The sequence below is a fragment of the Mytilus trossulus genome, chromosome 7 (genome assembly GCF_036588685.1).
Source record: "Mytilus trossulus isolate FHL-02 chromosome 7, PNRI_Mtr1.1.1.hap1, whole genome shotgun sequence".
In the NCBI taxonomy this organism is placed as follows: domain Eukaryota; kingdom Metazoa; phylum Mollusca; class Bivalvia; order Mytilida; family Mytilidae; genus Mytilus; species Mytilus trossulus.
In genome coordinates this window covers 79,741,819-79,765,654 of record NC_086379.1, presented here as the reverse complement: position 1 = coordinate 79,765,654, position 23,836 = coordinate 79,741,819, and the positions used below count along the sequence as shown (strand labels likewise).

The following is a 23,836-nucleotide window of genomic DNA, read 5'->3' as shown; positions in this document are numbered from 1 at the left end:
TATTCTGCTCATTCTGGGCGCCGTGATTGGCAAATAAAATATCTGTTTGTTTGTTTGTTGTTTGTTTTTGTATGTTTCTCGGCGCCGATGTCAATAAATCTTAGAAAAAAAGACGCATTCAACATTTTGATTACAATATAACAACATAGTAGGTATTTATATCATTAGGTTGCATATTTTAACATAAAATGATAACTCCACTGTGGAATAAATTTTATCGACAGATTACCTAGAGAATCCAGAATTTTGCTATTCAAGTATTGAAAAACTGTTCAAACCATTTAAATAAATAAATAAATGCTGATTTTTGATGCATTGTACATTTTTTCAACTAAAAAAAAGAAATGTCAGAGAACTACGTTTTTTGCTGATTTTTGTTTTGAGTAAATTGGTTATCATTCGGCACACCTTTTCTTTTTCTCTCTTTTACTTTTACATTATAGATTTACTTCCCTTTGTTTCAACAAAGTGTCTAAACAGTTCAGTTTTGTTTGCATATTATACCAGTTACCTTATTAATGAGGGAGATTTAAATGTAATTATTTGTATATCTTCTATCAAAACTAATATATACCACCACTAAATCTTATTTCAAGAAAAGAGACACCGTGATCCGTGTGAAATTTTCGAAGCAAACACGTGTTTTGTTTCTTTTTCTGCCAAATATTGAAATAATTTACAAATGAATATATATTGTCACAATATCAGTAAAACTTAAAGTAGAAAACACTTTTCTCCTGTCAAAAAATAATAATTTTGTATGCCTCAAGCAAGGCCATATATGAATCTTTAGATTAAAATACGTCTAAGAAGACTGATTAATTTGTTTGATGCCCTCTTGCCAGTTATAAATGAGTAATCAGGTTGTGGAACCATAGCTCTTACTCTTAGGGATTTTGGGAAGGGGGTCTGATCCTGGATCCTGCTTATTGTGATAATCCTGTATCCTGCTCCCCGTTGCCTTATTAGCACATGTAATTTTTAGTAGATGGACTTAGATAATTAGACTGTTGGTTTACACATTACGTGGGATTCATAATTTCATACATGTACCTATACACGTTACCGCTCTCTATATGTAACGTCAGTTTGAATGGTTTTACACTAGTAATTTTGGGCCCTTTGTAGCTTGTTGTTTGGTGTGAGCCAAGGTTCCGTGTTAAAGGCCGTAATTTAACCTATAATAATGGTTTACTTTTTAAATTGTTATTTGAATGGAGAGTTGTCTCATTGGCATTCACACCACATCTTCCTATATCTATTAGTTTCTTATTTTCATGCTTAATTATTTGACTTTCAACTGACACGTTAATCAGCCAATCCTGTGTTGTGCTTAGACTCCTACTATGAGATCCACCTCTTAAGTAGCAATACCAGTTAGGAAAATAACTTAAAATTGACACTTGTAATGTTTAAACACCCTCTCCCCCCTCCTGTTTAAACAAAGAAGGCTTTATATGTGTGTTATGCATGTATATATTTATAGAAAGAGAATCTTCCATAGATTTGATTTCTAATGGTCATAAGGGTGAAATATAATCCCTTTGAGTTTTGGGTGTAACCATGGCAACAATCTGCATTTCTTAGATATAAAATATAGCAAAAAAGGTGGTGAACATGTCACGCAAGTCTCCAAAATTTGGTCTAAAGGAAAATTTCAATCAATTTCAGTGATAACTTTCCTGAATCCACAGGTTTATATCTATCAAGTGGTCCAAAAAAAAATCATATGCAATTCTGCTCATTTTTCCATAAAATTGAATTGAAAAGATTGAGCGCAAAATCCTTGTTGATAAACACTACAATAATTTATGGACCTATGGACAGTACAGATAGGAAAATACCTATAAAACATGTTTAAAACAATCTGAATGTTCATATAAACCCACTAGTAAGGTTATATTATTCTTCAGTTATCTAAAAATTAATTTTATTGTACAAAAACTTTCATATTTAAAAAATTCACAGGGGCCATAAATATAAAAAGGGCCATAAGACTTGTGTTCCGCAGCTAGTTAAGAACAACCCCTCAATATGACTATCCCTTTCTCGAGATGAACCCCTCAAGAACCCTAGTAAGAAGGGTGTTTTCAAGTGTTAAAAAATATATTTCAACTGAAACTGGTGACCACAATACTTGTACGTATAAAAAAGAAAATGTGGTATGATTGCCAATGAGACAACTATCCACAAATGTAGTTACAACTGTCAACATTAGGAACATATCCCCTATCAGCTATGAAACAGAATGGTCAACCAACCTTTGATGGCTTCTCACGATCAGCCTTCTGTAAAAATTACAAAGGGATGTTTCAACTTCACTTCTTAGTTAACTAGCTTTCTTCAAGACCTTGCGATCAGCAACCCTCTATCAAAGAGATCATGATAGGAAACACAAGCCCTGGAATATTGTATCACCTGGGAGATATATACTCCTTATGCAGCAGCTGCTGAAATGTTGATTCATAGAAATGGAAAGTTCACAATGGTTAAGCAGCTTTAATAGGCTAAAATCACCTCTTTTTGTAATATTTTGTTTTTAATCCCTCCTTGTTGTCAATTTCTAGTTGTAAGTCAAGAAAGGAGCCAGACTTAACTGTTTCTGTTGTATCATTTATCTCAAGTGAAGTTTAATGGGATAGATGTTTTCCACATAGTAACCAAAGGAGTAGGTTCAGTCACAATCGGTCCTTACCTGACCTACTCTTTTTGAATCATTTACGTAGTGAGAGAACATTATCTATATAGCATAAAACAAAGTTGCATGAAATTATTATTCAAATATGGAGATTGAAAAAAATATTTGTAACTGAACAGCTTTAATTTAGTTAAATATAATTTTTCAGCTTTAAAAGATGAAGACAGATGATAATCAAGTTGACAAAGTTATGCGTGAAATGACGTGTGAACTTGGACAATTAACACGCTGTGATGGCGATGCATGTTTAATGCAGGGAGAAACATGTGTAACCACTGCTGTTTATGGCCCAACAGAAGTTCGAATGAACAAAGAGATTCTTGATAAAGCTACAGTAGAAGTTGTTTACAAATCAAAAGTAGGACTTCCAGGTTGTGCCGAGAAAATGTTTGAAAGGATAATTCGTAACACTTGTGAGACCATGATTCTTACAGCCGCACATCCTAGGTCTGGTATAAATATTATTATCCAAGAAATGCAAAATTCTGGTTCCTATTTGGCATGCTGTATAAATTCAGCTTGTCTTGCTTTGTTGGATGCAGGAGTTAGTTTGAAATTTCTTGTAGCAGCAGTTACATGTCTTATTAACAATGAAGGGGAGATAATTCTTGATCCAAATAGCAAACAGGAAAAAGATGGGAAAGCTTTATTAACATTTGTATTTGACAATAAAGATTTCAACATTGTAACAGTGAATACCAAGGGAAGCTACTCATCCAAACAGTTCAAAGATTGTACATCATTGTGTAAAAACTCCAGCAAACAAGTTTTTGAATTTTATAAGAAATCTATGGAAAAGTTGTTAAGTAAAGACAATTTTGTAAAATGAGCCAATGTTTTTGTATTTATTTGTCTGTGGGATGGTACTGTGTTATTTCATTGAATAAGATGGTGAAAAAAACTCCTGCTTAGTCTGCTATAAAAGTCCTCATGATTGTTTAATGCAAGTCTTTTTTCTGTTTTTTAGTAGCATTAGGTAAACTAACAAAATTACCAAACTTCAAGGAAAATTGTAAAGTCCCTTATTGAATAGCAAAATCAAAAACTCAAACATATTAAATCAATAGAAAACAACTGTCATATTTCTGACTTGATACAGGCATTTCCTTATGTAGAAAATGGTGGTTTAAATCAGGTTTTATAGCTTCCACACAGGCACACATCCTCAGGAACTAGTGGATAGTTATCTCATTGGCAATCATACCACATCTCCTTATGTGTATATTATATGTAGTTCCTTCACAGAATCTTTATTCATGTAGTAGAGAGCATTGTATATTGCATGATCTTGGTTTTGCAGAAATTATATCTCAAAAACATTCACACAGAAATTATATCTCATAAACATTCACACGGAAATTATATCTCATAAACATTCACACGATATACACTTTTGACAAATCCTACATAGTCAATAATCATAAAAGCTGAAAGGTCTATATGCTTTATTTCTGAGAACCAAGTCATTTTAGTGATTATCAATATAGAAACAAACAATTTTATCACAGAACAATAATAATATGATATATACACTAGCATAGCACTATGAATACAAGCATGGTTAATGTCAAAGATCAAATCTGTTTCAGTTTCAGTCACTTTCAGCACACAATTCCAATCATATTGGACTATGCAACTCCATACAATTGGCATACAGTTCTGGGATTCAGAGACAGGATAGTTTTTCCAAAACGGCAGCCATTTTGGGCGTTCTAAGTCACCAGCATTTAGTTAAAGTTTTCTAGTTTGGCCTCCATCTGTAACTAAGCTGCTGAATGCAAAAAAGCTAGGGACTCTCCCAAAAGATATGATTGGTTTTTAAAACCCCATTTATTATATTCGGCTTCAATACTCTTTCACTCTTCCCTTTATAGTAGTTTGAAAGCATAACAATCCATCTCTTAGATGAGAACAATATGGAAAAATATTTGGGCCTTTTATATACATGTACAAACATGATTACCACAATATAAAGTATGTTGGGGCTGTACCAGGTTTATTAGAGCCAGGTTTGAAGCACAACATATTTCTAAAATTCATAATACAAGCCATATTACTATAAATTAACAGTAGCTACATTTCATATGATTACAATGAAGGGGGAACACTGTTGAGCAAGAGAGAAATAAGACTATATAAATTGCATTTTCTGGAAGATATATTTACTGGACTTTGATATTTATTTGATTTTACAAAACAAAAAAAGTATAATAAATTTAACAATACAGGTTGGAAGAGTTTCCAGAGACCAAACAATTTACATCCACAAAATATGGTAAGTTAAGTTATAACCATGTAGGAAATATAAGTACATTTGTATTGAGAAGTGGAGGATTTCACATTTACTTTTAAATATCTTGAGCTTGACTGAGAATGAAAAACACTATCTATATGCTAATTTTTGCCATTCATTTAGTTTTCTTCGAGCAAAAAAAGTTTTACTGCATGATTTTTTATCGTAATTATGTATGTGAAAAATAAGTTGGCTTGGGCCACAAAGATCCATGTGGTTTATTGTTTTAGCAAAAAAGTAGTTTGTCATCTTTTCCAATTCATTATGTGAATCAATTTCAGAAACACAAGTAAACAGTTTAAGAATACAAAAATGTATGTTTGATTGGCAACCATACCACATCTTCTTACTTTTAATTATAAAATGAAGGCTAAACAGCTCAAACAAACCATTTTTCAGCTAAGCTTATAAATATCTTTAATAATGCTGCATCAAGCAAACATGTATGTTCAATGAAAATGTCATCAGTTTATTATTAATAACAATAAAATCATTATGAGTTCCATGGAACCTTGTGGCCACTGTCTTTAAAGTTTTTCTTGACTGTCAAAGGTAAGTCCATTTCCCTCAATTTGTCATTAAAATACAAAATAATGACTGTCTTGATGATGGAGAAGTTTATTTCTAACTCAAAGTTTTTATATATTTCATGAAGGTTTGAAAAATATGTTTTAAATTAATTATTCTTAACTATTGAAATGTGAACTCGGTATAACCTTTTTTTTTATATACAAGTCCATATATTTGTGAGGAAAAAATCTATAATATTGCTTTAAATGTTATCTCGTAATCCTGTAGCTAGCCTTCTGGCCGATTTTTTTGTTATACTTTTTTTTCATTTAAGTGTCTGAAAGTCGTTCCTAACACTGAAAATATTATGCACATTCTAATACTGTAATTTTTATCTGGATTCACAGTATATACGAAATAGAAATTTCAAGTGATATATTATAGTAACAGCAATCAATGAAGATTATATATGCTATTAATTCGCGAGAATGTTGTATATGTAGTTTCCAGTTATAGTCAGCTTGATATTGTTTCAGTCTTGTTTTCATCTGAAAATAAAAATAAATAGAATCACATGTTCTGTTAGTACATGTATAACAGAATTGCATTTAAAGACTTGCAGGCATCAACATGGTGATTTGATGGTCGATATTCCTAAAGACAAAGATAACTAGAGACACGTTAGCTGATCAATTAAATGGATATTTGCAAAATTGTTGTCACAAATATTCAAATACAATTCTTTTATCTCCATTTTAAGGGAATTGAAAGAACACCTTGTTTGTCAGATATGACATCTAGACAACACTTTTTGATATTTAAGATCATTTAGTATCAGACACATCTAATTATTGGCACAATATCATGTTACTCCAAGTATTTTACCACATCCTAAATCATAATATGCCATGTCAAAATTTAAAAGGGCATATTATCTTTGATCAATGAACAGCCTACTTATGGGTGCAACACATGTAGAGAATACCATGGTATATGGATGCTGCAATTTGAAACCTTTACATACGAACTTGAGAACAATGCACGGTAACTTACTCTCCTATAAGGTATCAGTCTGTCTTGTATTGATTTAAGTACCATGGAATACCAGGTTGACAATGAATAGTATACACCCAACTGATTGCAGTCTAAACATAAGATGTGATATGATTTCCAATCCGACAACTATCTAACAGAGACTAAGGAAAGAGACAGAAGTGGAACATTATTATTAGAGTGATGAGAGTTACTACAGTAAGCAGGAGAAGAGCCAGCAGTGGAACATTATTATTAGAGTGACGGGAGTAACTACAGAGAGCAGGAGAAGAGACAGAAGTGGAACATTATTATTAGAGTGACGGGCGTTACTACAGAGAGCAGAAGAGACAGAAGTGGAACAAAGTGGAAAATTATTATTAGAGTGACGGGAGTTACTACAGAGAGCAGAAGAGACAGAAGTGGAACATTATCATAAGAGTGACGGGAGTTACTACAGAGAGCAGGAGAAGAGACAGAAGTGGAACATTATCATAAGAGTGACGGGAGTTACTACAGTGAGCAGGACTGAGAAGAGCCAGCAGTGGAACATTATTATTAGAGTGACGGGAGTTACTACAGTAAGCAGGAGAAGAGACAGAAGTGGAACATTATTATTAGAGTGACGGGAGTTACTACAGTGAGCAGGAGAAGAGCCAGAAGTGGAACATTATTATTAGAGTGACGGGAGTTACTACAGTGAGCAGGAGAAGAGACAGAAGTGGAACATTATTATTAGAGTGACGGGAGTTACTACAGTTAGCAGGAGAAGAGCCAGAAGTGGAGCATTATTATTAGAGTGACGGGAGTTACTACAGTGAGCAGGAGAAGAGCCAGAAGTGGAACATTATTATTAGAGTGACGGGAGTTACTACCGTGAGCAGGAGAAGAGCCAGAAGGGGGAAATTATTATTAGAGTGACGGGAGTTACTACAGTGAGCAGGAGAAGAGCCAGAAGTGGAGCATTATTATTAGAGTGACGGGAGTTACTACAGTGAGCAGGAGAAGAGACAGAAGTGGAACATTATTATTAGAGTGACGGGAGTTACTACAGTGAACAGGAGAAGAGCCAGAAGTGGAACATTATTATTAGAGTGACGGGAGTTACTACAGTGAGCAGGAGAAGAGCCAGAAGGGGAACATTATTATTAGAGTGACGGGAGTTACTACAGTGAGGAGGAGAAGAGCCAGAAGTGTAACATTATTATTAGAGTGACGGGAGTGTATACTACTATGAGCAGGAGAAGAGCCAGAAGTGAAACATTATTATTAGAGTGACGGGAGTGTATACTACTATGAGCAGGAGAAGAGCCAGAAGTGAAACATTATTATTAGTGTGACGGGAGTTTATACTACTGTGAGCACGAGAAGAGACAAAAGTGGAACATTATTATTAGAGTGACGGGAGTATTTACAGTGAGCAGGAGCTGATATACCCTTCTGTAGCACTTGAGTTCACCCCAGGTTGAGAAAATAAATATTTACTGTCATCTTGGGATACCATTTTAGTTATCAGCTTCATGGAACACGCATATTGATATTATTTATAAAAAGCATGCTCTCGTCTATCTGTGCTTCGTCAAGTTAAACATTTATAAGTTAGGAGTTAACTTATACGTATTTATTATGTTTTTATTAGACCTATATTCGAATATGGTGATGTTGTTTGGGGCAATTGCTCCCAACATGAAACTGAGCTTCTTGAAAATATTCAGATAGAAGCTGCTAGAATTATTACAGGATTACGACGTAATTCCTTCAGATAAAACTTTTATTGAAATAGGTTTAGAAACTCTGGAGAATAGACGTAATAAGATTTATTTTATAATAAACATAAGCTTATTCTATTCTATAAAATATTAAATGGGATGACACCTGTAAACTTATGAGATATTCAACATTTCTAATTGAGTTTATATATTGTTTCATGAACATTGAAAATAAGCTGAAAATAACGTAAGATTGAAGCACATATATCATTTATCTGTGAATAATTTTGCTAATGATTAGAATGCAATTCTGTTTAAGGAATAGAAAGTATAATTTATATGATTAAGGAATATACTTGAAATCGACCTATATACATTGATTATAAATATAAATGACATTATATACTGTCAATGTTTTCATTCATGACGTTTATTACTGCAGATTTGATAGTAGTTCTGTCAAACATTATTGCAGATTTAATAGCACAGGCACTTGTCTCAGAAATAAAATTACCTATATACCTTATACGGTCGGACCATACGCGTATGGTCGGACCATATGAGTATACGCATATGGTCATGACCATACGCGTATGGTCCAAATACTCATATGGTCCGGAACAGTTATACTTAATACATCTGACACAAAAGACATGGACAACACACAGACATGGCTGTTCTAACCAGGAACATATATATATATTGGCCCAATTGATATGCTGTTCCCAGTATTTAGAAGGAACACGTAAAAGAGGTATTACAGCCAGGGACGGATAATCGATTCAAGGGGAGCATAGAGAATATATATGCCCTTTATGATTGGAAAATATAATGGTACTTCATTTGTGACAGACACACACAACATGTGGCAGGGTAAAACATTTAAGCAAGCTCTAAATTATCTTCTAACCTCGGACATTCATTGGTTAAACAGCATAACATAAGACCATACGGTAACTAGATTGCACACGCTCAAATGTCTTGGCTGTTGTATTTTTATTTTTATCATGATTGAAGTTATTTTGAAAGTCTGTGGTATGAAGGTTTAAATAAATACAAGAACCTCTTAAACTTTACATTATCAATGATTCAGGTAAGTGATGTCAAGGTCGGGATAACCTCCTTTCCGACAGTCAAGTATACCTTAAAATCACGCCATACACCAAATATGTTAGTGAGCATACTGTTCATTGTATCTAAGAAACAGACGAAACTGATCAGTGAACCAATGAACCATAAAAGTGAGGTCAAGGTCAGATGAACACTGCCAGACAACATCTACATCATACAATATTTTCAAGCACCAAATCCAGTTGACCTATTGCTTCTAAATAGCGTATGAAAAGGAAATATGAACATTGCCAGACCGACATGCATGCACACCTTTAAAATCATTCCATGCACCAACTATAGTTGGCCAATTTCGTATAGTATCAATGTTAACCATGAAAACTTAACATTGACCAATGAACCATAAAAATTAGGTCAAGCTTATATGAAACATGATACACTACATCTTACAATCATTCATTATATCAATTATAGTATCTGATGAACTGACAAAACCGTGACAACCTAATATTGGCTTATGAACCATAAAAATGAGGTAAAGTTTATATAAACCCTGCCAGTAGACATATACACCATACAATCTTGACATACACTATATACATTTAACTTATTGCTTAAAGTGTCTGATTGATTGATTTATTGGTGTTTAATGTCACTGTAAACATCATTGTGCAGTTTCGTAGAATTTACTTTCTATTGGTGGAGAAAGCAGGGATGCCTAGATAAGAATCACCAACCTTCTGTAGGAAAACTAGGACAATCCTAGTCAATTTATATTTGCATGGAGCACACTTGCCACATGCAGGATTTAAGCTGACAACCGTAGTGTTGACAGTCTAGTGCTACACTGACAAATGAATCCATGAAAATGAGTATTGTAAGATAAAACCTGCCAGTTTTACATTGTATATCTTACAAAAATTTCTTACAACAAATTAATTTGACCAATTGATTATATTTAATATCAAAGATATAGATTTGCAAATGTTTGCACCTGTCCTAAGTCAGGAATCTGATGTACAGTAGTTGTCGTTGGTTTATGTAATATATACGTGTTTCTCGTTTCTCGTTTTGTTCCAGACCGTATGAATATTTGGACCTTACGCGTACGGTCTGGACCGTATGCGTACTTTTTCAAAATACTCATACGGTCGGGCCGTACACGTACGGTATGACTAATAAACTATATTAAGAGTTTGCAAAGTTAATTAGATGCCTATAACAGATTAATATAACTTAACTCTCACATTGATATAACAAAAGTTTAATTGAAAAAATCAACTTTATATTTAAATGATTTAAAAATTCACGCTCATTAAATCTGTTACTCTCTTGTATTTAGAATGTCGATCACTCAGTAAAATAATTGAATTATGATCACTACAATTGAAAATATCAGAAGTAAATATAATGTGGGAGGACAATTGTTTTAGAATATTTAGAAACTTTACCAAAAAAAATGCAAATGCTAAGGAACATACACGAACTGCAAAAATGTTAATGTTAAAAATATTAGTACGTTATTTGTGGTAGCGAGTGTAACATTGGTAAACATTAGATTGAGAGTACCAAAATAAGATCAAAATTTACAATTAAACAAATAAGTACTCAAAATAAAGATTGTGATAAATGTTTAATTTGTTTAAATCTAATTACCTGTATAGTCAGCTCGTACCGGACCATACGCGTATACTCATACGGTCCGACCGTACGCGTATGGTCGGACCGTACGAGTATACGTATACGGTCCGGACCATACGCGTACGGTCCAAATACTCATACGGTCTGGAACATATAGATTAGACCGTTGGTTTTCCCGTTTGAATGGTTTAACACTAGTAATTTTGGGGCCCTTTATAGCTTGTTGTTCGGTGTGAGCCAAGGCGCCGTGTTGAAAGCCGTACTTTAACCTATAATGGTTTACTTTTTAAAATGTTATTTGGATGGAGAGTTGTCTCATTGGCACTCACACCACATCTTCCTATATCTATTGAATACAAAGACTTGACCTTGAAAATGAGGAAGAAGTCGGATGGACACTGTCTGACAGACCTGTAGACCTTACAAGGATCACATCTACCAAATATAGTTATCTTCTTACTGGTATTTAATATAATAAAAATCAAGCACTGAGGGTAAAGATTTATCAATGATGACCATTTATATTTTTAGAACAGATATTAGATTCCTCCACCTTGCAAAGGTAATGTCATTTTCTTGATCAATGTAACATCATTTTGCGCCTCAAATATCTGAGCATATAGTACATCGATAACTTTCTGGAAATGTTCATGGATAGGATGTAAAGAATGTTATGATCAATACACTATATTTTGTGTATAAAAAAAATGTAGTGATAAACCTTGGAAGATTTAGATATCGTCAGTCCCATAAGGTTTTGATTGCATTTTATGCAATCTTTACATGGTTTCATAGTCGCTGAACCATTAAACAAGGTCAAGGACAATGGACATATGCCAGACAGACACTTGGTAACATAATGTATTTGCATATAAGGAATAAAGCACCATGTCTTGTTCCCATTTAAGCTTTGTACAAAGAGTGTTTAGAATTGCCTATATCAGATGGCTCATAAGCTTGATATAGAAAAAGAGGAAAAATTCTGGAGTATCACTTTCACTTAAAGAAATATTAGTCAGTTTTCTTGATAAAATAGATAGAATATAATAGTTGTTTAAACAGAAACAGATATTATAACATTGTAAATAATATGGTTTTCATAGAAAATGGTAAGAAGGAACAAATTTAAGGTTGATACACAAAGCATCAATAAATATATACTTCTTGGTTTGTCTGATTATACATAATTTTTGTTACTTCTGTATCACACACAATCACCTTATACAAAGATTTTTGTTAATGGCTTTTTTTTAAACCAGGATCTTCTTGACCATTTATCATTGTCTGAAATAAAGGCATTAAAATTTAAAATCCTTTTGACCACCAGCATGTTTAATAATATGATGGAAGTTATCAATAGTATAAGATATAGCTGTAAGAAATTAAGAAAAAGGAATCTAGGGTCTATTTAAAAAAAAGGAGAAAACAATAATTTGAAAGATTGTATTTGCTTCATTATTTTTTTAACATTACAGAGCACAAGTCATACTCACATTTTTTATCCGGATCATCCAAAATTAGATTTTTTGAACCAAGTTGTAGTGACAACTTATCCAGTAAACAAAGTCAAAATTTTCAAGTTCAAAAGGACACACATTATTGAGTTACTTGTTTGTTTTTTTTCTTCCAATTTAGGTTATTTTATGTTTCAGAGTTTTGTGTGACCACTTTTTTCACTGAACTTGTACTCATGTTTGTTTATGGACCAGCTGAAGCCTGCCTCTTAGTACAGGATTTTCTTGCTGCGTTAGAGACCCATTAGTTGCCTCAGGCGGTTTTTTGGGCACTTTGGCTGGGTTGTTGTCCCCTGACATATTCCCTGTTTTCATTCTAACTCTGGTTTCAATCAATTGAGCACATATAGAAGACTTTTAAAGAAAAGCTTACAGACAACAGCTAACTGGAAGTGTTTAAACGACCTTGACTGGCTATACAGCCCTCGCACAGTCGGACAACAGGTAAACACAAAGTGCCTTTTAGGTCAAGTGAGCTATAAAAAATTACTTCACACACCTCTAACCTGTCATATCCTGTCAGCTGCTGTTATTTTTTTTAATTTCTGAAATGCTTTTTTTTGCATTTAAGGAATTCATTGTTGATGGGGGATCTTTGATATCTTTTGATAAATTTATTTAAGAAATTTAGAGCTTAGCATATTGTAATATTGTATAGTCCTTTGTCTACCATTGAAGGCTGTATACTGATGTATATATGTCTTGTTTGTTATGTTTGTTTGCTGTCTCTTTGACTGTTTACAAATATCTACTCCTATACATATACATTTATACTTAAGTAAAAGATATTTTTAAAGACAAATGATTCTATAATTCTAACTCTGATCTAGAACTTTCTGTAAGAAATGCAGGATGTCACTTATTTTTCAATAAAAAAGAAGGTATAACAACATCTCCTTACAGTTTCCAGGCATGAGTAAAACTAAACCAATTTGACAGAGTAAAAAAGAAGAAAGTTGAAAAAGTCATATGATTTAATGATTCTTATAAAACTTGCACTAAACCTATGGTCAAAGATTTGTATACAGTACTTTAAAAGACAGTAAATGCTTGAACATTAAATACACAAAACAGATCCCTTCCACTGTATGTGTAAGGATTACTTCCCTTTCAAAAAGCCTGATATATAGAATCTATTTTACAATGTTATTAAAAAGTTATTATTTTTTTTCGTTATAAATTATACATTCATATTCCTATATAAAATGTGTGTCTTCCAATGAAGAAATGTGATGCTTCAAAATAATGTAAGTAGAAATGGCAAAGTTCACACTTGCATTTTCCTCGTAGGAAAACATAAGTTACCTATGTTGTTGCTACAGATACACTATAAATGTGTCTATACAGTTTTACTAGCTGATGAAATCTAAAAATATTTATTACTTTTAATTTTCCAAAGTAAGAAAATACTATAGTTACAGTGAAAATAAGCTGGTAATTCATGTGGACTTTTCAGTTTATTGAATATTCTGAAAAAATACTGAAGTATAAAAACATTCTTTATTCCTACAGTATATTATATTATAACATAATCTGCTTCACATAATATATCATATGACATAAATTAAAAGATAATCAACAGCCTACTGGTGCTTGTTTAATGGTCAGCATAAACTTATATCACAGCTGACCCAAGCATGTTTATTTTCCATCATAAAAATTTATATAATATATGTACCACATTGTCAAATAAAAGATACAATGTAGAAGTACCACATTGTTAAATAAAATATACATTGCAATTATTACAAATTGTAGAATAATTCAACAATAGAAACACATTGTCTGATAAAATATACAATGTAGTTGTGAATTACAAATTGTAGAATTCAATAGAGCATGGATATTTATTATTTACCCTGTTCTAAAAGCTATATGTTTATTGAATGTATCAATAATTATAACAACTTTAAAATCAGTCTGGAGTTTTTATAGTTTAAATGCTGATGTCAGCATTAATCGCTGCAATTCAAAAACTCAAATGGTGGCATTTCTGAAAGAATTTTTAACAGTTACATCAAAAAACAAACAAACTTGCTCATCAATAAAAAGAAAAACTAAATTTCAGGTCTCTTTAAAACATGGCAGTACTGAATATACACTAGAACTGTTTCAAAGGTTATGGTTCTCTTTTTGCAGTTTAAAATCTGTGAGATTTATTTCCCTTTGGGCAAAGTAATACAATAAATTTGAATATTCTTGTTTTTAACATTTTATACAAATAGTTTTAATACATAAACCTTTAAATACAACACTTTTAAATTGTCATTTAAAAATATCAAGCTCAATATACTGTCCCTGTTCATGAATTATTAGATCACAATTAAAAGAAATCTGTGCGATTATCTGAGATTTTAAGTCTACAACATTATCTGTAGTTCACAACCTAGGATATTTCAGATGAAACACACCTCCAGTGTACAAAATTTTAATCCTGGTATATATGATGAGTATATTTCTTAATTCATTTGTCACTCAAGATGGTAGTTCATTTAGATATAAAAATGTTACCATGTTATCACCAAAATAAGATAAAAGTAACAATTTGAGTGGCTCTGTCTTGACTCAAATGAGATCTTCTAACTTTAAAATGACAGAATCCCTATATGTAAATATACTGCCGATTCAGCATAGTGAACAAGACACCACCCAAACTTGATCTGTGTTTGGTGGTACAATGTAATAAGCATTTTATATATGTTTCATAACATTTGGTGGAGAAAAGGGAAATGTTAAGAGTGTAGTAAGGGCACATTCAGCATTTCTTTAATTTATAAAGGAACATAGCTTGAGAGTGATGCAATTGAAGCCATCCAAATTTAAACTTGATGTTTGTTTCTTAGTAATTGGCATTTGTATAAGACGGACAGGTGTAAGAAAATCAAATTTATTCGACATAAATCATGACTAACCAAATAGAAACATGTGATTACAAATCTTTTAGAGATTGAAATAGTATGTTGTGATGAATAAAGCAAGGCATTTGCCAACCCAAGGGGTGGGAGAGGGGGGGGGGGGGGTTCTGGAGGTTGGAACTTGGAACCCCCTTTTTTTGGCTGATCAATGCATTTGAATGGGGACCCCCCTCCCTTTGTCCTGGGTTGGAAACGCCCCTTTTTAAAATGGCTGGATCCACCCCTGCAATGCTCAAAGAAACAAAAACTGTTCAGAAAACTCTATTTAAAATGGACACCTGGACCAAGAAGCACTTAAGTCTGCAAGCAGGGAGATTCATCCTAGTGTCTTCAGTAAGCTGGGAGAGTAAGGAAATATTGTTATAAAAAGTTTATAAATCTAATCAAAAGTTTAGTTTCCAAAAATTAATCTTTTTAACATCAGTAATAAATTAATGATCATTTGTGACCAGTCCAAAAAAACTGTACACATATATTTTGTACTAATTACTTGTGTCACTGGTTTTACGTTCCTGAACATGCAAATGTTCACTGCCATCAACATGTTTCAAAGACAAAATGAAAGTAAAGGATCACCAATGTGGTACATAAAAAGGATATTATAAAATATACGAGCACTAAGCCATAATTAAAGCAAAATGACAAAAGTAAATATGACAATTGTAAGAAATTGATAAATGAAAGACTTTAAGGAATGCTATAATATATACAACAATAACATAATTTAATGACTTATAAAAGCACTAGTGACACTTAACTTGAGAATTTTTTTTATTTACAGTGGGAATACAAACACATTGATAAGCAAAAATGGGCTACGATCCAGAATCTACAATTTAAAAGAAATGATTGATCAAAACTAGCATTGCAAGCAGCATAATTTAATGACTACAATAATTTATTAATACAAATGATCATCAAGGAATCATTAATTATCAAATAAAATCAAAGTTTTAAGGTTGGACATATTTTTCTGCTATCGTTTTACCTGACTTATTGATAGGTTTTTCGATTTTATTTTCGATTTATAAAAGCAGACTCTTTTTTTCATTTTATCATATCTTTAAACTTAAGGCATAAACAATTCATTTGCCAACTGATTTTTGAGGTTGTTCTACTAGATCATTAAAACATCAATGTTAGTTTTACCTGAAATTGCTCCTATGCCAGAATGAGAATGATAATTTAGATTTTAGAACAGAGTCAAGTGAAAATCAAAGGTAAAGTCAACAGATTATAAATATCTTAATCTAAAAAAAAACTAACTTTTCAATACCTTTTATGCTATTTTCTTAGCTTTTCAAAAGTACATATTTTTTTCAATTCAGCCTAAATTTCTATATCTTATTCTAACGTCATTCAATATTTTCTTTTTCAAACCCATTGAACATGCAGTTATAGAACAGAATTACCATACTTAGGTCACTTGTACTTGGTGGAGCAACATTAAAGGTTATAATACTAATGACAATTACTGGAAATAGCTATATCTATATTCATAACAAAGTAAATTTGAAAAGTTTAAGAGAAAAATGTATTGAAATTAATAAATATGTGTATCCCCACTTTTAAACCTCTAGCAGATTTTAAATTTGTTAGTTTAGGTTTGCCATTCATTCAGATTTTGATTATCCATGATATAAACATTCAAACTTTTCATCATTCAAGCATTGCACAAGTTTATTATACATAACTAACTACTAAGATTGTTCATAAATTAACTAATAATCATCCTTTAAGTTCACTATATATTATTTATCTACAATTAAATTAGCAATAATTTAACTTCAAACAAATCATTAGAAATAAAGTAAAAGTACATGAGTTTGGATTTCTATATCAGATACAACTGTAGCTGTTTGTAGCACTTGCTGGTATAATTGTAAAATTTTTATACAATAAATGGCAAATTTTGACTCTCATTCTCCTAACAAGAGTTATCATTCTTTGTATGTTATTGTCCGTACTTCTGATTAAAGGGTTAAATACATTAATGTTTTTATGTTATAAAACTTCACATCTACATTTCTACACATGCATACTACTATATCACTGAGAGTACATAATAAGACCTGCTAAATATATCCTTGTATATGGTAGTAGCAATGTTATATTCAATGTTAACATTTACCCTAAGTTATCCTGCATTATTTGATGGCATTGATCATTGCAATATAATTTCAAAACGGTGACGTTATCATCATATGCACTTTTTGCAAGTTTTTCCATAAATTAATTGGTGTATTGCACAAATACTGGTGACCATTTTTTTGTACAACATTTACAGCACTCTCAAACTTGTGCAATTTAGTATTTTACTCTGGACCAAAATTGTGTCGTACAAAATATAGACTCCAATATCCTATAGCTATTCATCACTGTATTTCTGGTATCATGCCACAGTACAGCTATTTAGTTAATTGCAGCATATTAATTAAAATTTAAACAGTTATTCTACTATGACATCTTTGAATTCGTTAAGAAATAACTTTTTATTCCTTTTTTTGAAATATTATTGTTCAAGTTCTTTTTTTAGATCTTTACATAAGAGAGTATCGAATATCAAAAACAAAAGAAGTTTTTCCTAAATGTGAATGAAATACATATAAGCCTTGAATAATATGAAGCTATTTATAATACAGGTTTAAAGCAAGCAGTCAAGAAAATATATTTTTTCATATGCGAAGGAAAAAAAGAAAATCTCCCAAAATCGATTGGAAAAAATGTTCAGGTGAACAGAATTTGGAAGCATGCCAGTGGAAATATAATGTTAATTACAAGGTAGTGCAACATCATCTTTCTTTTCACTCCAACATAATTATTTTGAGAGATTCTGAGATCAAAACTTAGGTATTGGTCACTGCTTAACTTGTGGCTAATTTAACATATCTTGACAATGTAAGTATAATACTAATCACAATTGTGTTGATAAAAGTAGTTCCATGACAAAAAGTCAATACGACGTAAAGTTAGCAAACACAGCAATGAAAAGACGTGATGTAAAGTAATCAGCAATCAATCAGGGAAAAAAACGATCTGTATTTTAATGATGTTTTTTTTTTTAAATATTACGGCGTTGATGTATGAATTTTATGAATTTTCCTGAATTTATTTACAAGCTTTTAAAGCACAAAAAGCAATAAGCTTGTATTATATATGACATGACACAAGAAACCTATCACACCAAAATGCACATTACTAAATATACAATCAAGTAAAAAATGCAATTTACATAATAAAAGTAGATCTAATATTGAACAAATTTTGATTGCACTCAAAAAAATTCTTAAAAATCTGTACATTTATGATAAATTATATTGTATAATAAAAACAACCAATTTATTAAGTTCCTAAATGTACGTTTGTTCTATAAATGTGTATTCTCTGTATTTTTATTGGTTGACGGGGGTGGTGGTGGTGGTGGTGTTGGTCGTGGTCTTGCACTACCATGTTGGCTTAAGCGGTTAGTTTGGCTATGTTTGTGCCCAGCACCTTCTACAAAGTCTGGTGAAATATTTGTTAAACTACCTTGGCCGTTTTGTTCCATTGTGACTGATAATCCAGCATTGTTGGCACTTCCTGTTGACGCTGATCTTTGATGACTTGGTGTGGCTGGTGGCGGTTTACTAGGTCGATCAGGTGGTGGCGCCACTGGCCTATCACCATATGATATCGTGGAAGCTCTATTTGGAGGATGTCCTGGCTTTTCAGCTACAGGAGGTTTATCTGGTGAAGATCTAGTTTTTGTTGCACTTGATTTTTCATCGTTTGATTCTGATACAGCCTGACGTGGCCATGTTTGAAACTGAGCCGGATTATTGGCTTTGGAGTAACTAGCTGTCACAGCGATTGAATATGGTCTCTCCGGTGGAGGTGGTGGTGCTGGTTTTAACTTGTGTTTACGATGTGATCTAGGTGAAGTTGGTTCTCTGAAATAAAATATAGATCATTTATTTGTTATGTGAATGGTAATATGCAGCCACATTAATTTTTTCATTGTTCAATACCATTCCAAAACCAATTAAAAACATTCAATTTTCAATGACAGTGACATTAACTTTTGACCTTGACCTGTTGACCAAAATTAATAGGCTTTTCCCCGACCCCTTCATCTTCCAACTGTTTTAAATTCAATTCAAATCTGGTAACTATTTCAGATTTCAGAATGCAATATAAAAAAGAAGATGTGGTATGATTTCCATAGAGACAACTATCCACAAAAGACCAAAATGACACAAACATTAACAATTATAGGTCACCGTACAGCCTTCAACAATGAGCAAAGCCCATACTGCATATAGTCAGCTATAAAAGGCTCTTATAAGACAATGTAAAACAATTCAAGCGAGAAAACTAACGGCCTTATTTCTGTAAAAAAATGAACGAAAAAAAAATATGTAACACATTAACAAACGACAACCACTGGATTACAGGCTCCTGATGTCATCATTATTACAATACTCACCAACTTCAAATTTTTAAAAACCTCAGAATAATTTCTGAACGAACAGTATACCAATGCATGAGTGATACAAGTTATATGTCTAAGTGACTTACACTTCTGCTAAGGGTGCATGGAGATTGGAAGCTGATTCAGATTTTTGTATTGGTTGGCTATTAGGTCTTGGTTTAGTGGTTTCTTCCTCTTGTGGAGGCGGTGCACCACCTAGTGCTTCTTCTTGATCTAGCAAATCATAATTATCTGACAGCCTTGAAGTATTCGAAGAACAAAAAGATGCCATGGTTCCAAATTCAACCTCTGTAAGTAAAGCATAAATGACATTAAAATCTAATTATACTGAGATATATATCTTTGGAAAAAGGCTTAATACTGCTACATGTTGTTCTTCTTGGAAAATGTCGAATACAAAAAATATTTTCAATATGAAAACCCGTACAATTACAGATCATTAGAATTATGCCGCAGGTAACTTTAGGCAAATAAAAAGTTTTCCAATTTTTAAAACAGGACCTCCACAGTTGAATTAACTGTGTGAGGGTGCAATTGTTTTTTTATGATTGATGGGATCAAATCCCAGTATATATTGATTAATAATAAGTACTACAAATAGGTACTGGTTATACATGGAAGAGATTTCTAACTTGCACATAATGTATATCATAGCTGTACTGAAATAATATTTTATTGCTTTCATTTCCCAAATTGTTTAGTATATAACCAAATCATTTATTATAATCCCTTGTGTTTTTAACAAATAGTGTATAATACAGTAAAGATAAAAACAATTATAAGAACCACACCCACTTTAGTGCCTATAAGTCATTTTCAACATTATGTCAATAGAATGAAAATAAATTGTTAATGCAAAAATATTTCAATAAAATCATCAGACAAAAAATACTTTATCTTTGTGAAGCTTGCAAAAGATAATTAGCAATTTTTCTCTGATGCGGACATGTTAAATTCATTAAAACTGTTCATCGTTTGATAGAATATATCAATTGTCAATTTTTTAGAAAATGTTTGAACCTCCTGGACAAATATTTAAGCATATAATAAAAAAAATCCCATGCAATCAATGTAACGTAATAATCATGTACTATTTTATGTATAATAAATAACAAAAATATTGCACTGTTAAAATATAAATATGCTTCAAAGCAGAAACAATATATAATATTACAAAGCTAATGAAACTAAAAGAAAATATGTTCATTATTCACAATTTCAGAATCTAATAATTTTCAAAAGCTTAAACCAAAACTTTGTCTTTGGCCGTAACTGTCTTTAACAATCAAAATTTGACCAATGACATGAAATTAATTTCTTTCATTTCTGGAACAAGCAATCAGATTACTAATAGTCCTTCAAATTCTGAAATGGTGAAATGGTAATTTATCATATCCAAAGTACGGTAAAGAGTATTATTTTCAAGGAGTTTTCTCTGTTTCGTAGATATTATTTTTTTTGCAATTATCACTTAGAAATAATAAATATGAAAACCCTGAAAAATGTCACACTTAACAGTACTTAAAATGTGATATAACATTTAACAAACTTTCAAATGGCTAAAAAGAACAAACTTTCAAATGTCTAAAAAGCTAATTAGTGCACTGTACAAAGAAAATAACTATTAAAGTTTACACCTGAATGAAGTGCTACCTTGTATAATATAATAACTAACTTGGAAACATTGGCTGTACTTAGCTATTGATTTTTTTTTTATCCATAAACATATTGACTCCCAGTTGATAAAAGATTACAGAGCTTGCATTTCCTGTCATGATTTCCTTGAACAAGGTTTGCTGCTTACATGGAAGCTATTAAACCTTGAGTTCCAAGAATAGGATTGAAATCATCCTTTCAAAATTTATTCAGCTGCCATCATAAGTTGGTTGACCGACATGAAGTATCTGTTTCACAGATGACGACAAATATGTAACAATTGTCGTAACCATGAATCCTGTTATTTTCTCCTTGTATGTGATGTATAGAACTAGATTTATCATAGGTTTTGTAATTACATGAGCAACATAACTGGAGCTACATTTGAAGCAGGATCAGCCAACCCTTCCAGAACACCTGTGATCACTCTGTTTTTGGTTGGGTTTCTGATTCCCAGTCTTTAGTTTTCCATTTTGTGTTTTTTATATGTTTATTTTTCTTTTGATCGATTTTCATTTTTGCAATAGCATTGTCAGTTTGTTTTTGACTGATGAGTTTAAATAATTCATTGGCTTCACTTACCTCTTTTTATAAAATGAATGGCCTTATTGGTAAGTTAAAAAAATTAAGAAGACTAATGATATATGAAAACAGCCTGTTTATTTAAATATGAAAATGTCTGTGAATTATAACTAAATATCTATGTTGATAGATGCTGACAGAAGAATGTTAACAACACAGTATGTTTATTTAGAATTATATATATCATAAACAATCCTAAATAACATTTGTTAAGTTTAAAGCATAATTCATAAATATAAATAAGTGTCATTGCAAATATAACTCAACTATAAATTAACTGGTATCCTTTTTGTACTTAAAAGAATCCCTATAGTTTTATTAGTCACATTTGAGCCACAGTCTGAACTTATATTCATTTTGGTAATTAAAAACAGTTGTTTAAGTTTGATAAAAGTTAAAACTTTCTGAAAAAAAGTTCAAATTTTTCAAAGTTTATAATTGAGTTATTTCTAATAAAAAGAATACACACAGTTTATATACATGTACAGTATGTTGATTTTAAAGTCTATACACAAAAAAATGCACTTAAATCTCTGTTTCAACAGAAGTATATTTAAAAGTACAAATGAAAAGAAAAGGAATTTGGTAGGTGAACATGAGACAATAAAAGAACAGATTTCCTATGTCCCCTGCTTTGCACATATTTTATTTATCCAAGGTACAAGGGTACTAACTAAATAAAACACTGTTTTGTAGCGCTAACAAGGAAATTTTCCAAAAGTTTAATATTTCCAAAAGTTTAATATTTCCAAGGGGTATAACTCTTTTAATAAAAACTGATTGTCCACCCTTATAAAACTTGTCTGAGATATTGCTGACATTAACTTATATTATAAGTTTTATAAAAATCTGGCAAGAATTGTACTGTGATAACTCTACCAAGACCAGACAGACACCTGGTATTTCTATGTCACCCAAAACATGTTAGTTATGCAGGGGACAAAAATCTCATAATATAACCTCACAAGAAGGTAAAAAAGATAGACCCTAGTGGTGAAATAAGTGATAATCTGGGATATCATATAAAAGAAGTTACATATTTCATTGATAGAACCACTAATGAGTAAATCATAATGTATATAGATATAAGAAGATGTGGAATGAGTGCCAATGAGACAACTGAAGTCAAAATTTGTAAATACTTAACCATTATAGATGGCCCTCAACACAGAGCATTAACTCACACCAAACAGCAAGCTCTAAAGTAGGGTTTTTTTGTGCATAAAATTTGAAAATCAACATTTGTATTACATTGTGTTACAAATTAAAACAGTTAAAAGCACACTGAGATCAATACAGAGGAAATGATATATATGATTTATGCTAAAAAATACACAGCAATGAAAATAAAATAAATGACAATGTCATGCTATCATGTGACAGTCTTCTCGGCTAACATCAAACAAATCTGAAAATTGGAGCAAGCATAAGGGTATCAGGCAAAAAAATCCACCCAAATCAGTAAAGAATATATACATATATTTTTTGGCAAAATTCAAATTTTCACAATTTGAACCTTTTTCTTCATTCAAAGTTCTACTAAAAATGATTGACAGTCAATTAATCATTTATCACCTAAGCATGCATGATGTGGAAAAAAATGATTTCAATGAACATGATTTATGAGTATTATTGAGATCAAGAGAATAAATTTAATCTCAACATAAATAAACATAAATAAACTGTTGACAAAGAGATATGTCTCATTTTTAGTAATTTTGATGATATAATGCATATGTTGAAT

The 23,836-nt window shown here is 31.7% G+C and overlaps 2 protein-coding genes across 6 annotated transcripts in view; one reads left to right on the top strand and one right to left on the bottom strand.

The window, feature by feature from the left end:
* Positions 1–425: 425 nt before the first annotated feature.
* On the top strand, positions 426–3,528 carry LOC134725933 (exosome complex component RRP46-like). Its single transcript, XM_063590231.1, has 2 exons — positions 426–535; positions 2,847–3,528. Exon 2 carries the CDS (start codon positions 2,856–2,858, stop codon positions 3,525–3,527), a length of 672 nt encoding a protein of 223 aa, XP_063446301.1. The 5' UTR covers positions 426–535; positions 2,847–2,855; the 3' UTR covers position 3,528.
* Positions 3,529–4,128: 600 nt separating this feature from the next.
* LOC134725931 (rho GTPase-activating protein 44-like) overlaps positions 4,129–23,836 on the bottom strand; it is a 57,266-nt gene continuing 37,558 nt past the window's right edge. For 4 of the 5 annotated variants that reach the window (XM_063590226.1, XM_063590225.1, XM_063590228.1 and 1 more), the window contains 2 exons: positions 19,941–20,142; positions 13,425–19,312 (listed from right to left, as the gene is read on the bottom strand). In XM_063590226.1, the coding sequence (XP_063446296.1) occupies positions 18,751–19,312; positions 19,941–20,142 (764 nt within the window). In that variant the 3' untranslated portion in view covers positions 13,425–18,750. Of the gene's footprint in view, positions 6,050–13,424; positions 19,313–19,940; positions 20,143–23,836 lie in introns of those variants that run through there. The other variant, XM_063590227.1, reaches the window with a different exon arrangement.